General features: G+C 42.3%; 1 protein-coding gene across 1 annotated transcript; it reads right to left on the bottom strand.

Annotated features, from left to right (window-relative positions):
• Window positions 1-628: 628 nt before the first annotated feature.
• LOC111672164 (cortactin-binding protein 2) lies at window positions 629-14,483 on the bottom strand (the record flags this gene model as incomplete). The annotated part of the gene is made up of 13 exons (XM_023429492.1): window positions 629-2,261; window positions 3,968-4,075; window positions 5,212-5,311; window positions 5,498-5,549; window positions 6,332-6,523; window positions 6,679-6,935; window positions 7,039-7,217; window positions 7,602-7,774; window positions 7,989-8,165; window positions 8,278-8,377; window positions 9,404-9,490; window positions 10,893-10,972; window positions 14,388-14,483. Coding segments are annotated over 13 exons (1,964 nt in total), but the record flags the coding sequence as incomplete, so codon positions are not given.
• Window positions 14,484-15,894: the final 1,411 nt, after the last annotated feature.

Genomic DNA, 15,894 nt, shown 5'->3' with positions numbered 1-15,894 from the left:
TGTTGACGCGGCAAGAAATTCATCATAGGAGGCAGAGAGCAGTTTCTGCCAGCGACACCAGCTGCCAACAAGATCTACTTTATACGTGTCAGAATCTCACCACCATCTGTAATTTATTTTCATTTTCCACCTGTGAGTAGCTCCTTGATTTCCTTTGTGCATTGCATTGTGGAACAGTAGTGTAGTATACTATATATGTGTATATATATGTGTATATATATATATATATATATATATATATATATATATATCCTCTGAGCCTTCTTAGAATTATTATTAGTATGTGACTGAGGCAAAGCTATTGTTAGCACAATGGCTACAATGGTAGTTTTTCCCTTTGTGTCACTGCTGTTCCAGAATTTCCACAAAGATTCTGGGAAATGTCTGAAATGTTTTAAACGTGAATCACACACACCGGTGTGAATAGATTGAAAGAAAAGTGGGAACGCAGAAAACATTAAAAAGAAAACTGAGCATTAGGTTGAGCATAAATCTGGGAGTGAAAACAGGAACTACGGAGGCCCCAAAGGCTCAAACGTTGTGCACGCAAGATAAAGAAACATCCCTATTTGGCGGCTGTGTTTTAGTAAAATTAAAATAAATAAATAAAAACAGAATAAGTCAGATGGGGATTTTTAACAGTGCCATTTTAATGTTTGTGCTTGAAAGACAATTCTTTAAACCTCAAACAGCTATCGTACAGATCCAAATCATAGGTTGACTAAAATCTCTCCTGTACATATGTATAGATATATTTATATATTTATATAAACATTGTCTGCTTAAAATAAAACTTGTCCTTAAAAATAAAAACACAGGAAAAACACAGTGATAATGGAAAGCAAAAACAAAAGAAAAGAAAAGGAAAGTGTGAATTACACTGTAGGGCTCAGCTGGGGTGAATTGAACATGACTCAGGGGGAAATGATGGGCATTTAAAATATTTATTATGGCTTACAGTTGACAAGAGGACATCCTGTGTTTATACAGTTCTATTACTTATTGCCACATCCCCGTCACTTTGAAACAAGTGACGGGTTCAGAACCAAACTCACTTTACAAACACTATGTACAAGTTTCTTTTTTTCTTGTTTTGTTCGTTTAGTTTTCAGCAGTTTTACTTGAAGGTTTCGTCACTGTACAAGCGTCATACCACATACACCAATCTATAGAGCATTTAAACTTACTAATTCTTATTTACAAATATATTTGGTAAAACCCTGATTAATTTCAACAGTATTTAAACCAACCTTGCAACTATTTAAAGATAAAACACTTGAATATCTCAAGATACTTAATAGCAAAAAAAACAAAATAAACAACAAAAGAAAGAAAATAAAAACCTGCTCGTTTCTCTTCTTTGATCCGAAAACACTTCTCACTTAAAAAGAAACACCTGTAAGTATTTTCAGTTACTGTTCACCGGCCTTACACCACAGGAGAAGGACAGTATTTCACTGAAAGTACACAAAAATACTGTGCCAGGACTGTTTTTTGAGGCAGTTTCCACCAGTCAAATACTTTATATCTCAACTCTTATTTCAGTAAATTCTTACTGTGTCTTGTCGACTGAATACTGTCCCATTATATGCAGGTTGAAACACTGGAATAAGGTAACAGTAAAGTAACCTGCTCCATTACCTTCTGTTGGATTTTCTCCCCCCATGTAAATTCTTACCAAACCTTCTTCTTAATCTCCCGAACGATCAAATACTTCAAATACTGTAATAGAATAAAACTATGGTCCCCAAGTACACAACTGTAGTACAGTGTAACAAGTACGGATAACAAGTACAAATACTAAAAGTCAAAGGTCGTCAGGTACCTAGTCTTTACATCATGGAGGGAGGTTCACAGCGGAATCGGGAGGAGGAGGAGGAGGAGGAAGAGGAAGATTTCTACTTGTTGTTGTTTTCATGCAGGTCTCTGTGGAGGATCCAGATGTCCTCCTGTGATTGGTTGTTGTCGTTGATGTTGTTGCGGTAGTAGTTGTAGTTGCTGCTGCTGCTGCTGCTGTTGGGTGGAGCCTGCTTTGTTCTGCTGCTGTTTGTGGTTCTGCTGCGGCTGGGAGGCGTCTGGGTTCGGATGGGGCTGCTGCTGCTGCTGCTGCTGCTGCTGCTGGTGGCAGCGGTGGACGCTCGTGTCTGCTGCCCCCTGCTGCTGGGGACGGGGAGCTGCGATTTGGCGCGAGGGCCTGAGCGCCGGTCGCTGCTCTGGACGGCTGCCTGGTTGGAGCTGCGGCTGGACTGACGGACAGCGGTCTGCGGGACGACAAGGACAGTTTGGTGAGTTGAAGCCAGTTTTTTTTTTATGCACCATAAGGACGGGGAAGTGAGATCAGCAGCTCTAGATCTGTAGCTGTAGACATACGTGTTCCAGATTTTAAATGTTTGTCGTCTTCTCAGATCTACTGACATCAATGAAGTAGCTCAGAAGATGCGTCGTCTGACCACGCCCACTTTACGCAGTGATTGGCCAGGTGTCTGACAGGTTAGAAAACTTCTCTCTCAAGCTTTATTTTTTTTTTTAATCATTTACTGAACTTTTTCTATCATTTGCTTTTGTTTTAGTTTGAATGTGTTTGCTTTTTTAAATGATGATCAAGTTCAAGAGAGACAATTCTAGTTCTCAGGGTCCATCAGAGCGGGATATTTGATATTTAGACGGTACCGATCTCCTAAAATCACATTTGCACTATTGACTATTGTTTTATATATTCATTGTAAGAAACAATTTAAGGTTTCCCTTTTTCTAACTTGTACATTTGATATATTTTTGATGTACTGCTGATCATTTGTACTCCTGCTCTCTGAGATGTTTATCACCCTGGGCTGGTTGGATGATTAACCCCCACCTTCTCCAAATCAGACGTCAGAGGGAGGTGGAGGAGGCGGAGGAGGTTTCAGACGCTTGTTTGACAAGAAACTTCCAAAGAAAACTAAACTTTGCTTTCCACTCATTCAGTTCATCCTGGGGTCACTACACACAACACAAAGTGCAGGTTTGAATAAGAAAGGAAAAACACTAAATAAAATAATTCTCCTGCAGGTGAAACATTGTTCTAACGGTCGACGTCCTGTGATTTTCATCCTTCCAAGGTAAAGTCATATTTGAGATTTACAATCTAAACGATTCATAAATTCATCTGATGGTATTTTAAAATGGCTGAATCATTCCCTCAACACCAAAACAATGAGCTAAAAGAGGCTTAAAGGCTCCTGCACATCAAGCACAAACCTTACAGCTGCAACCAAACCTGCAGTAATGCACAGTAGAGAAGAGCGGCTTCCTCAAACTGCCAATACTGCACAGGTCAATTATGTGTGAGGTAACAGCAAACACTCAGGAGACACATGATTAAACGCTGCACCAAACAATCACACACACACTTTTAAGATCTGAGTCACCGTCTGTGGTCGAGTGAGGTCACTCGGTGGAGTGATGATGACAAACGGGATTAGTAGAAAGTGTTTTTGTTTTGTTTTCTTTCTGTGTGGGTACATTTGTTTTATTGCTTTTAGAGATGCAGTTTCAAGAATTAATACTAAAAAAAAAAAATCAATTAAATGAATTTAAAATACTCTGAACTGTTTGAATGGCTCTCAGTATTTATTTCTTCTCCCGCCCTCTTGTGGCCACAGTATGTTACTGTCTCTGCAGGCTAGCTTGATGTCCAGCCGACACATGCATCACTTCTGTCATTTTTGTGGGCGTGGCTGAATCCCATCGACGAAGGCTGGCTGCGTTTGTCGGATGTTTGTATGTATGCATTGTGGGTAATCCTGGGATCTCTGACAGGTGAGTACTTATAGGTAGCTACAGATAAGTGTGCCTGTCAAGCTGCCTTTGACTTAGCTTCTGCACATTGAGATGGTTGTGTGCTGGGGGAGAGGGCATACTTTATTTTCATATTTATTTTGACATTGAGCTTCCAGTTATTGATCTCCACCCCGCCCCGCGCTCTCACCATCTGCGGTCGCTGCTGGATGGCAGTTTCCTGCTCGGCCTTGTGGGACGGCGACACTTTGCTGGGAGAGCTGGAGAACAGGATCAGGTCGTCTTTGGTCTGAGAGATCTGTGGCAGGTAAACAAGAGCAGCGGTGAACACCTTGGACTGAAGGTGAGTAAACACAGTTTAATCATCATCAGTTTTCTGTCAGTTCACAGCAGGTGAGGGCTGTCATTACTGGCCGTGGATAAGGTGTTATGGTTTACGGTCTCAGATTAGGGAATCAGTTTTTAAAGGTCAGAGCTTATACCAATCAGAATCTTTTGGGGTTAGTCAGGAAAGTATTTCTATTCCTCAAAAACCTCCAACAGATCAAGTGTTTTCCACCAGGACTCGTGCAGGTTTTAAAGACTCACACCCAACGTGGAAAAAAAAAAAATCTTGTGGCTTAAAACTCAGAGGCCAAAATCAGCCAGATGAATATGTGTGACCTCCGTCTCAAACAGCACAGGAGCTGCTTAAAGGGAAATCTCATTCCCATGCCAGTGTAAAACCCCAGACGCTCATAAGGTCTCTATATTTGGAAGGATGACAGCAACGAATTAAAGAGGCAGGAATGAGTCAAAACATGTGACGTAAACGCTGTCAGTGTAATTAAGACCTGAGAGGCGTCTGACGTTTATTCTGTATTTTGCTGGATGACACAGAGTGATAGTCGCAGGTCCATCTTTTTCTATTTTTCCTTCGTTTTAAAGAAGCTATTTGTAGGTTTTGCTCTTTGCTACACAGCTAGAAGCAGCATTAACAGCTGTGCACTTACCAGTCTAGAAGAGACAGTGTGAGTATCAACATCAAACTTTATTCTTTCATCGTCCTCAGCAGGGGACAGCAACACTAATATGATCAGCTCTCGTTTCTATCACTTCTTTCCTTCTACTAAAGCTTGCACACTAACCAGCTAGCCCCAGCTGAATCTAAGTTAATGCTAACGTTAGCTATGTAGCAAAACACAAAACTTACAAAGTGTGTACAGCTCACTTGTGCTGAATCTATTCCCATTTAATTTGCTGTACCACAATTATATGGGTTTATAATAATAATAACATCACAACATGGAAATTTGTGTAGTTTAGTTTTTAAAAAAGTCACTTAATGAAGGTTTATAGAGGGAAAGAGAGAATCCTGTGTTTATCTTTAAAGGTTTAAAAGGCTGTATCACACTGCTGTCATCACTGTCCACGTGTCGGAGAGTGTGACGATACCTTGCTGATGTCCGGCTCGGACCTGCTGGAGCACATGGTCTGCAGCTCTCTGATCAAATCCGTCTCGTCGTCGGAGAAGACGGACAAAGCCACGGGCTCCCTGAAAACACACGGACCCGAGAAGATCAGACGTAGTGCCGTATTTCACCTTACATCACACTTTTAATGAATCCAGCTGCTTAACTTAACGTGCTCATCGTCATCATGAGTGCTGCTTGTGTGACTGCGTGACCGCTGCTACTAACAACACTGCGTTATAGTAATAATAAAAGGACAGAACACAAACCTCTGGACTTTGCCATTGGCGATGAAGCTGACATCAGCGTTGGACAGTGACCCTGCAATCACAAGAGCAAACGTAAAGGATCAGGATCACTCAAACCACAAAACCCTCTCTCCTGCTGAGATCTAACAGTGTGGGCTTTATTTGTAGAGTGTTTGAGATTCTTGTCTCCACCCGCAGGAAAGTGAATGTAATTCTGTCACACCATTGATTTTATGCATAAACAGTGACGTGACTTTTATACAGACAACGTCCCTGTTACTCAAGATAACCACAAACCTTTCTTTTTTTCTTTCTTTCAATCAGGGACTGTTTTCCATGGAAGGTAAAATCTGGTGTAAACTGTCCACGCTGATATCTGTGGATTATCCCGAGCGGTGATGTGAAGTGTAAGAGATTACATTACAGTTACAGATGCTGAAGTAAAGCGCCGTTACTTTGACATTTGGTGGTCGACTCGTTCTCCGTCTCACTGGGAGTTTGATGGAGGATTTAGTTTGGACTCTCTGGTCTGCAGAACTGCAGTGTCTTGTTTCCTGTTTCTACATGTTTTAAATACAAAATCTGATGTAACACTATTGCTGCTAAGTAATTAATAATGTTTCAGCCTGTTAAACAGCGTCACCTTGTGGACACTGACACAAACCATTTCTAGACCTCTGGACTTTCACTACGGGTGAACAAAGCCTGCTCCATTCAAAGGCACCTGAAAGTTGCTCCGTTACTGATCTTGAAATATCACCAAGTGTCTCCTTTGCAGCAACAGGTTCGGAGTGATTTAAGGTCATCTGAAGGACGCCGCTCCGCTCCTCAGTGCTGGCAGAGCAGCCATCTTACCCTCTCTGAAGGAGCCGCCGCAGCTCCAGTTTAAGGCGGGGCTTCCCTTCTTCCGGGGGCTGGTGTTGGATCGTCTCAGCTTGCTGCCGTCCCGCCCCTTCCTGCCTCCCCCGCCGCCGTTTCCTTTATAGGAGCCGACGGCTGACAGAGGGAGGGTCCCGCCACGAAACTCCAGCAGGTACCTGTCAATTTCTGAGTGGGAAACAAACAAACACACACACATCAGTATCTTTTCTATCAAATCTGCCCCCTCCCCCTCCCCCACCCCCTCCTGTTGCTATGGTCACTCATTCCTGACTGTAACAGCAGCTGGTGAAACGCGTGAATCGACTGCGACGCCCACACACCGTGTCGAGGCAGAGGGCATCCCAGGAGAACAGCCTTGTTGACCAGGATGCTGAGAGCTGCCTTCACCACAGCCTGCTGCCCGGCACTCAGCCCACAGTTGCTAGGAGACAGTCGCTGCGATGACGAGGAGGAGGAGGAAGAGGAGGTAGTGCTCGAGGAGGAACAGGAGGAGGAGGAGCGCTTGGCTGTTACCCGGGAAATGATGGCTTCTTCCACACGGGGGACGACCACGGCGTTCCAGAGCCGAGCGAGCCACCTGAACACACACACACACACACACACACACACACACATCAGCCTTATTCTATGCTAACATGTAGTTTAATACATCATTAGCAGCAACACAAACACCCACACACCTGACGACTGCCTGCGCGTTGTTCGGCACCACAGGGCAAGACAGGAAGAGCTGCGGGCCCAGCAAAGCCTCATGGGTACCGAGGCGGGACAGACAGGCATTGAGCTGCTGCCAAACCTGGCTCACCCACAGCACCGAGCGCTCCACGACGCCATCAGGTGTCCACGCACCAGTCCCCATCTGGAGGAGACACGGGCAGAGGGAGGGAGGAAATATTTCACAACACTGAGATCAATTAAAACTCGTCAGCCTGACGACATAAAACCAAACAGCTCGTTAGGTATTCTGCGAGTTTCCCCTCTCGTTAATGTTAATGCTCCATTTCAAAGTTGCAAATACTTTCTATCTTTTTTTAATTCGTATTCTTTTCACAGAGACTGAAGAAAGGATGAACCCGGAGAAATAATATAAAATACATAACAGCTGTAACTTCTTCTTTCAGTCCTTAAAATAGATATAACATCTTCTACATCAAGACATTCACGGTTTGAAAACAACATGGACTAAAAAAATGATTCTCAACATCGTCTCTCTCATCGGCGGCAGATAAAACGCCCGACTGACCTTATGTAGCAGCTTCCTGCGGAGGTGCCTTCCCAGCAGGCCGTGCAGCGGCTCCTGGTCCCAGCGAAGAGTCACCCAGCGGAAGTGCTGCTGGAGGCGGAGCTCGGATCCCTGGAGGCGGGGCTTCGACAACGTGGCAATCAGGAAACTGCCCTCGCAGAAATGGTGGGGACCTAAACGATGAATGAATAGTGAAATGATGATTAATCTTCTATTAGTCTGTTAGTCAACTATTTATCTGGTTCCATTAGATGAGACTCTTGTTCGCAGCACACGTCTGTTGCAGAAGAACCGTCTGAGTCCGGTTCTTGTATATCTGTATATACAGCCTGAACATGACGGTACGGAGCCGTACATACAGCAAAAGGTTTCGGGCTGCAGTCTTACCGGTGTTCAGGACCAGCGGCGAAGCGGAGCCCCTGCTGTCCAGACTGTGGCAGAGGTCTCCCAGCAGGCCGGTCAGAGAGGAAGCCTTCTCCAGTCCCTCCAGGAGCACCACCACACAGCGGCCAGCGTGACCGGGTGGCACCCCGACCCCCAGACCCGCAGCCGGCACCAGGAAACCTGACACAGGTAGAGGAGCGGGACGACGGGAAGATTATTATTCAAACTTCTGGATTAAAACGACACAACAGAAACATCCCGCTGCTGTGTGTGTGTGTGTGTGTATTCTTACCACAGGTGATGAAAGTCTCCAGCAGCTGCTCTTTGGTGAGGCTTTCCTCCACCTCCACCCTCACCACGTCACAGCCGAGCCCCCCTGCCTCCTGCTTGGACTGAGAGATGGAGGAGGAGGAAGGGAGATGAGTGAAAAGACAGAGAGATAAGAAGGCAGCACGTTGTCATGGAAACAGAGGAAATCTACTACTACTACCGTGCGCTGAGAGAAATGGAGCAAGATGAGAGTTTGAATGAGCAGAAGGGCTTTTCCAGGCAGATTGCTGCTGGTAAAGACAGCAGAGCGTTTTCCTTTGCTTCTTGTACGGTTCTACACTCAGGTGTCACTTTATTAGGAACACCTAGCTTAAAACTAACGCAGTCTCATACAACAAATCCTCCTTCATGAAGGTTATAATGTATGAACAGGTGAATCATCACTTTAGCAGCACTGGTTTTAAATAGCTGAACCTGATAACCCGACAGTGTACACAGTATATACACTGGTATTATGATCCATCACACGTGTGTAAAAAGCAACAAGTAAAAAAGGGTGATATCCTTGTAACGTCCGTGTAGTGAAGCAGGACCGGAGCAGTGTCTTAGCTGCATGTTTCATCATGTTCCAGTGATATAATGGACTAATGTTTTTGCTATTTGCATGGAGTTTCTGTTTCCTTGCATCACACTGTGCAACAGCAGTAAATTGAACTTCTCTTTAAAGAGGGTCCAGGGGAGTTTTCCTTCCCAACTTTCTTCATCTCAGAAACCTCAGAGACGGAGAAAAAAAACCCACTTCACCTGATTGGATAAACGTAGCGCTCACTGGTCTGCTATTTTTGCCTTTGATTTCAAGTTTGGAAGCTCGCGGTGGATTTTCCTGGGAACACTTGATAAAAATATTTCCAAAAATCAGTTTCTAAATTCACTACATCGAGTGAGGAGAGAAAAAAGGCTCAATGCAACGTGGAGAAATATTCCTCTACTCGACTGAACCCAGCCGCAACTGGACATCAGTGTGACGTTGGACTGTAACGGCTCCACAACAACACAACTTTAAACCAATCAACTGTCAGCTATCGTAAGCAACCTGCGTCTCCCCCCCCAAAATCAGCAGATCAGTGTTTGTACAGCGGTGAACTCACCTTGATGCAGCGAGCAACCAGGTTGGCAATGTACTCCTGACAGCTTCCCTCCAGCCCGTGAAAGATGAGGTTTCCATACTGTTCCACCTGGAGAGAGGGAGAGAGAGAGAGAGAGAGAGAGAGAGAGAGAGAGAGAGAGAGAGAGAGACAGACACAGGTGGGTGAATAAATAAATCAACTGACATATAAGAGTGAGAATGATGAGAATAATGTGACAGCGAAAAGCTCCGCCTTCTTGTGAACTTCCTCAGTGTTTGACATCATCACAAACTTACTGCGCTCACCTTGACCTTTGACCTTTTCAGAACTGGGGTTACGCAGCACAGATGATGTACTGCTGTACTCTCTGGTCAAGAAGCATGATTTAAATACTTAAAAGAAATAAAGTATTATATGATGATTATATGAGACCGCTGCCGAGGCCAGTGTCAAACAACATACACCAAACTTCACTGAAGAAAATCTGCCCCAAAGCGTAATGGGTTCCTCCGCGGACCGTGACCTTCTCCTCTGACGAGTTTGATGCTGATCGGTTCGGTACTTTTTAATAAATAGACACGAGTGAAAACATAATCTCCTTGGCGGAGGTAACGAGCGGTATTATGTAAGAAGAAATTAGCCCTTAATTGGCAATACTAAATAGTATCTTTAACAGGTTAGCTAACGCCATGATAACACAGTCCTAACCCGCAATGATTAGTTAATTAATTGATTAGTTGTTCTGTAGAAATTGGCACTGATGCTACAAAGTTATTGGTCACAGCTTCACAAACACAAATTGTTGCTGACTTTATTTCCTGCTTTTGGTTTTTGGATCAGACTAATCCGTTTTTTAAAGACTACTTTGTCGCAGCTCCATTAACTTGTGAAGTATATTTAGTGACATCTCAATAGATTAAATGGAAAATATTAAATGGATATTAAATATTAACTGGATTCATTAATAAAACAACAGCTGCAGCACAAACTTCCTGCCACAGCAGCAGTCTTCAGCTGTGAAACACATTTCACCGTCAGACACAATCTTTCTGTCAACAACGTGAATCCGTCCTGAAAAGTGGGATTTGAGACGTTTACAGTTTCAGCCCTGAGATCCCTCAGCGTCTCAGTGTGTGGTGTTATTGATATAACTTTTTATCTACGTGTGTCATCGTGTTTACTCTTTTAAAAACACACATTTGTGGTTGTTTTCCTTCAGCTTTTCTTCTCATTTCTCCACCTGACACATCCAGCAGGTGGCGGTGTAGCTGCTAGAGAGTAGTGAGCGTTCTAATCCTCTCTCTCTCTCTCTCTCTCTCGTTTCCTTTCATCTGTCTATCACCTCATCGCTCTCTCTCCTCCTCTCTCTTCTTTGCTGCAGTCTTCTGGTTTCCTCCCTGTTTTTCAACGTCTTACTCATCTAATCCTTCAATCCCTCGCAGTCCTTTGTGTTTGTGTGTGTGTGTGTGTGTGTGTGTGTGTGTGTGTGTGTGTGTGTGTGTGATCGTACCAGGCGGACGTAGTTGTGCAGCAGCGGCAGGGGGAAGAGAGACTCCAGAGCCAATTCATCGAGACACGCCTCAGACAGACCTGTCAAAAGACACACAGAAATAAATCCTCTGCTTTACATGCTCGGTGTCAGCAGCCGCCAGACGCTTCGACACCCACAGTCGCATCAGAAAGACGAACCTCAAGGTGCCCTCGTGGTGCGACCGTCCAGAAACACCACACCTCCACACCAGAGGGTCAGAGCGCGCGGCACTCAACAGCTGCACGTCCTCGGACGCTTCTCAAAACAGCTCACAATATAGGAGATGTAAGCAGTGACTTAATATCGTACAATTAATTCCAACAGAGCGATCGGTGTCATTGAGCAGCTGATGCTTTCTATCAGTGAGCAGGATGAATTACAGCTGTGACAAGGTTTTAATCTGATCACTTATACATTAAAGTAAACTACATTTTCCAACATCTTGAAATGTAAATAACGTTTAATCTTATTGTCCAGACACTGGGAACAGTTTCCCGCTGATTCCTGAAAACACGTCAAACTCCCAGAGTTCTGCTTGTTTTTGAGACAAGTATAAAGTATAAAGGGAAACACAGCAGCGGTGTCTCATGTGCGTCGGAACGTCCATTGTTTTCTATGCGAGACCACACGCCTACGACAGTGTTGACAGCCGCCGCCGCCGCCATCATCATCATCATCATGAGCTGAAGCACGTCAACCTGTCACTCAGAATACTCCACCGTTTTATTTCCCAGTCAACTCTCCAGATTTTACCACATTCTGGCAACTGTAACTAAGCATTTTATTTTACACGTCATTTTTTAATCAAACAGTTAAAGATGAATCTGACTGAAAGCATTATTATTATTATTATTACTACTACTATTATTATTATTATTATTATTATTATTATCATCATCAAATTTTCTAAAGACATCACAATAATATCGTTATCCTGAATTCTTTTGGCCACAACAATCGTGTAGTGGAAATGTGATACCATGACAGTCCTGGTTGAGTTTATAAGCAGTTATTGATTTTCATTTTAACTGGAGTAGATAGATATTGATTTTTTTTTATGTCCACCTGATTTCCACTTTGATATCCATAAGATACATTTGTGGTTTTAAGAACCAAAAACCATCTCAGTGTAGTTTTACATCTCCTTTCAGATTTCAGGTAAAAACACTCAGAGAATTTAAATCCTGCAAGGGTTGGATGGTGGGTCCAGGTGGGCGGGGCTTGGTGACTGCTTTGTTGTGACATCACAAAGTTCCAGAAGTCCTGACGGCTGGTTTTAAGGCTCAGTTTCTGAATACAGGCTGTGTGCATTTCTCTGTGGACTGAGGCTTTGATACTTTCACAGTATTAATATAGAAGTTAGACCTGATCTATAATCACACTACACATGGACAGAGACCTTTATATGATACGGGACCTTTAATCATTTTTCCATGTTCAGCTGACCTGCTGTGCACTAACTATGAACACTGTCTCCATCTTTCCGATTGTTAGTATTGAATTACTTGAATATTTACAGGTGTCTTCTTGTGAAAGTCGAGGTTACTTTAGACAGCTGAACAAGCCAAGGGTGAAAACCGAAGCACTGGATGTTTCCTGGCTCGACGCCAACGACAGTGACGTCAGGGAGGATAGACAGGAGGGTCGATATGGACCTTTGAGTCAGGACTTCACACACACACACATACACAAACACACACAGGCTGCATAGAGATGCACCTTCGATCACTTTATGAGACGTCTTCTGAGGGAAAACAAGCTGAGACGCAGAGAAAATGAGTAAGAACGAGTCGGAGGCAGAGGCAGGAGGAGAGAAAACTGATTGATGATGGAGTGAAGGGAGGAGGTGGAGGGAGACGGAGAGCTTGGCTGCTGCTCACCCTCATTTTCATGCTGCCAGACTATTGTTCAGTCTTGTTTTTCTTTCCACCTCACTCACTGAGACGAGAAATACAGTAGATAAAGCAATTGAAGGAACGGAGGCAGCAACACAGAAGCAGCCGCCGACAGTAAGAAAGATTATTCCAATATCTGTAGACCGAGACTGTCTGCTGCTCAGGGCTGCGGCTGTGACTCATCCATAATCATTTACACTGTTATGTGAGAAAATGCTCTGGCGCTGTGTCGTCTTCTGGCCCCGGTTAAGAAAAATGACTCTCATTTAGACACAGTTTGGATATTTCATCATTTAAAAAAAAAACACACCTACTCAACATTCCTGTGCCAGTATTACTCAAACCCATCATATCATATAACAGATCATTCTTACAGTGTATTATAGCAGTCGGTGGCTGCAATGATTTGATTTGATGTGCTAATGGTTTTAATGTTTCCCCATGGTTGGAGACATTGTTGTCCCATCAGAGCTGTCCACACCGGATTAGGAACGGAAACATCCTCTTTATTCGTGGGTAGCAAAATCTACGGCCATGATGCGTATCAGCTGTGCAGGTTGTCAACTTACAGAACTCCTACATTACAATCTCCTGTATTCATGTTTTGAAGATGTTTTTCCCATCAGGATTCATTTTTTACCAATAATGTTATTATTCTGTTATTACACGATCATTATTTTGCTCTTCCACATTAATGTTGGTTTGGCAGTCACAGGTCGACCTGGTCTCCTGCCATATGCAATATTTTTCATAATATATTTTCATATTATATAATTTTTTTTGCAATTTTGCACAGTTAATACAATAATATAATTATGCATTATTTAAAAATAAAGTAAAATACAACAATAAACTGATATATTTGGCCCCGACAGTATCTAGAAATTGGAGAGAAGAAGGTGACTGCAACAGCTGGACTAGCTAACTAGGCTATTTTACAGCAGCCTGGTGCTGACTGTACAAAACTAAATCAGAATAACCACAGGGAATCTGGCCCCAACTCAGAACGGAGCAACGTCAGTCTGATTTTACGTGTCAGTCAGTTGTGACAGTCGAATCCTCCACAGCCATTAAATCATGTGGACAAAAAAAATAAAATATATATATATATATATTTTGAAGTTTATAATTTTTTTGGTGCAGCACTTTATTTTTGAGACACTGTTTTTGTTGCAGCACATGTTTTAAGCCTCAACTGCATTTCACTTATTTATTTATTATACCATAATATAATAAATGTTGACCCTGAGGACAGACCTGCTCTATATCACAAGAGTGGTATAGCTGTTGTAATATGATCAATAACAATTATGTATTGATTCAGATGTAGAACATTATTAAGTCAAAATACTTCTTCTGTAGAGATGCCCTGGCCTGAATTTCCCGTCATGCCGCGAGGCTCAGTAGGCAGAGGCTGGTACTCGACTGCCCACGCTACAAATGCATCCAAACTGATTTGTTAAGGCCCTTTCATCCACCAAATGGCATTTTCCATCAGTGATGGTAGCTCTGATTCTGGGTTTGGCTCAGTGCTGTAAAATGAACACACACACACACACACGGGTTGCCAATTTTGTACCTTTGAGGCGGATGGTGATGCACTGGCTGATGGGCTTTCTGACCAGGTCCCAGGGGGATAAAGGGAGCTCCTGACCTGGCAACCACTCAGTATCTCCTGGAGGAGCAAAGAAGGAGAAAGGGACACGTTAGGACAGAGAGACTGGGTCACACACACTTGTTGTACAAAGTGTAATTTAGTTCAAAGGTCACATACACACACACACACACACACACAGACACACACACACACACGCACACTCACACACTCACACAAACACAAAAAAACCATAACAAGTACTATGAAATATCAAAGGATGCTGTTATAGTTTATATAAAATAGTATACTGTCTATGCATTGAGTGATTTTGGTCATATCAATGTCCACATGCTGTCAGAACTACACCTGAAATGGTCATAGTATAGCAAGGCATATAAATGTCAAAAAAAGTCATAGTATAGTAAGGCATAAAAACGTCATAGTATAGTACGGCATAAAAATGTCAAAAAACGTCATGGCATAGTAAGGCATAAAAACGTCATAGTATAGTAAGGCATAAAAAGTCATAGTATAGTAAGGCATAAAAATGTCAAAAAAAAGTCATAGTATAGTAAGGCATAAAAACGTCATAGTATAGTAGGGCCTAAAAATGTCATAGTATAGTAAGGTATAAAAACGTCATAGTATAGTCAGGCATAAAAATGTCAAAAAAAGTCATAGTATAGTAAGGCATAAAAATGTCAAAAAAAGTCATAGTATAGTAAGGCATAAAAACGTCATAGTATAGTAAGGCATAAAAATGTCAAAAAACGTCATAGTATAGTAAGGCATAAAATGTCATAGTATAGTAAGGCATAAAAATGTCAAAAAACGTCATAGCATAGTAAGGCATAAAAAGTCATAGTATAGTAAGGCATAAAAACGTCATAGTATAGTAAGACATAAAAATTTTTAAAAAAGTCATAGCATAGTAAGGCATAAAAATTTCAAAAAAAGTCATAGTATAGTAAGGCATAAAAACGTCATAGTATAGTAAGGCATAAAAATGTCCCAAAAAGTCATAGTATAGTAAGGCATAAAAACGTCATAGTATAGTAAGGCATAAAAATGTCAAAAAAAGTCATAGTATAGTAAGGCATAAAAACGTCAGTATACAACAAGTGAAATTGAAAAAGTTGAACAGTAGAGATTAAAACTTTGTCATCTTTGTTCTGGAGATGGTAACATTGGGGAAACTGCAATTTGGTAGTTCAACTGAGAGGCTGATAGTCCAGCGGCAGGCTCAAAGACAGATGACTTAAAGTCACAGTATAGTAAGACATAAAAATGTTAATATCCGTCATAGTATAGTAAGGCATAAAAATGTCACAGTATAGTAAGGCATAAAAATGTCACAGTATAGTAAGGCATAAAAAGTCATAGTATAGTAAGGCATAAAAAAGTTAAAAAAAAGTCATAGTATAGTAAGGCATAAAAAGTCATAATATAGTAAGACATAAACATTTTCAAAAAAAATTCATAGTATAGT

This window comes from Seriola lalandi, unplaced genomic scaffold (assembly GCF_002814215.2).
Source record: "Seriola lalandi dorsalis isolate HSWRI2012SDOR001 ecotype SW California unplaced genomic scaffold, Sedor1 jcf7180002054894, whole genome shotgun sequence".
In the NCBI taxonomy this organism is placed as follows: domain Eukaryota; kingdom Metazoa; phylum Chordata; class Actinopteri; order Carangiformes; family Carangidae; genus Seriola; species Seriola lalandi.
The sequence above is the reverse complement of the archived record's forward strand: the minus strand, read 5'-3'. Positions and strand labels throughout refer to the sequence as shown.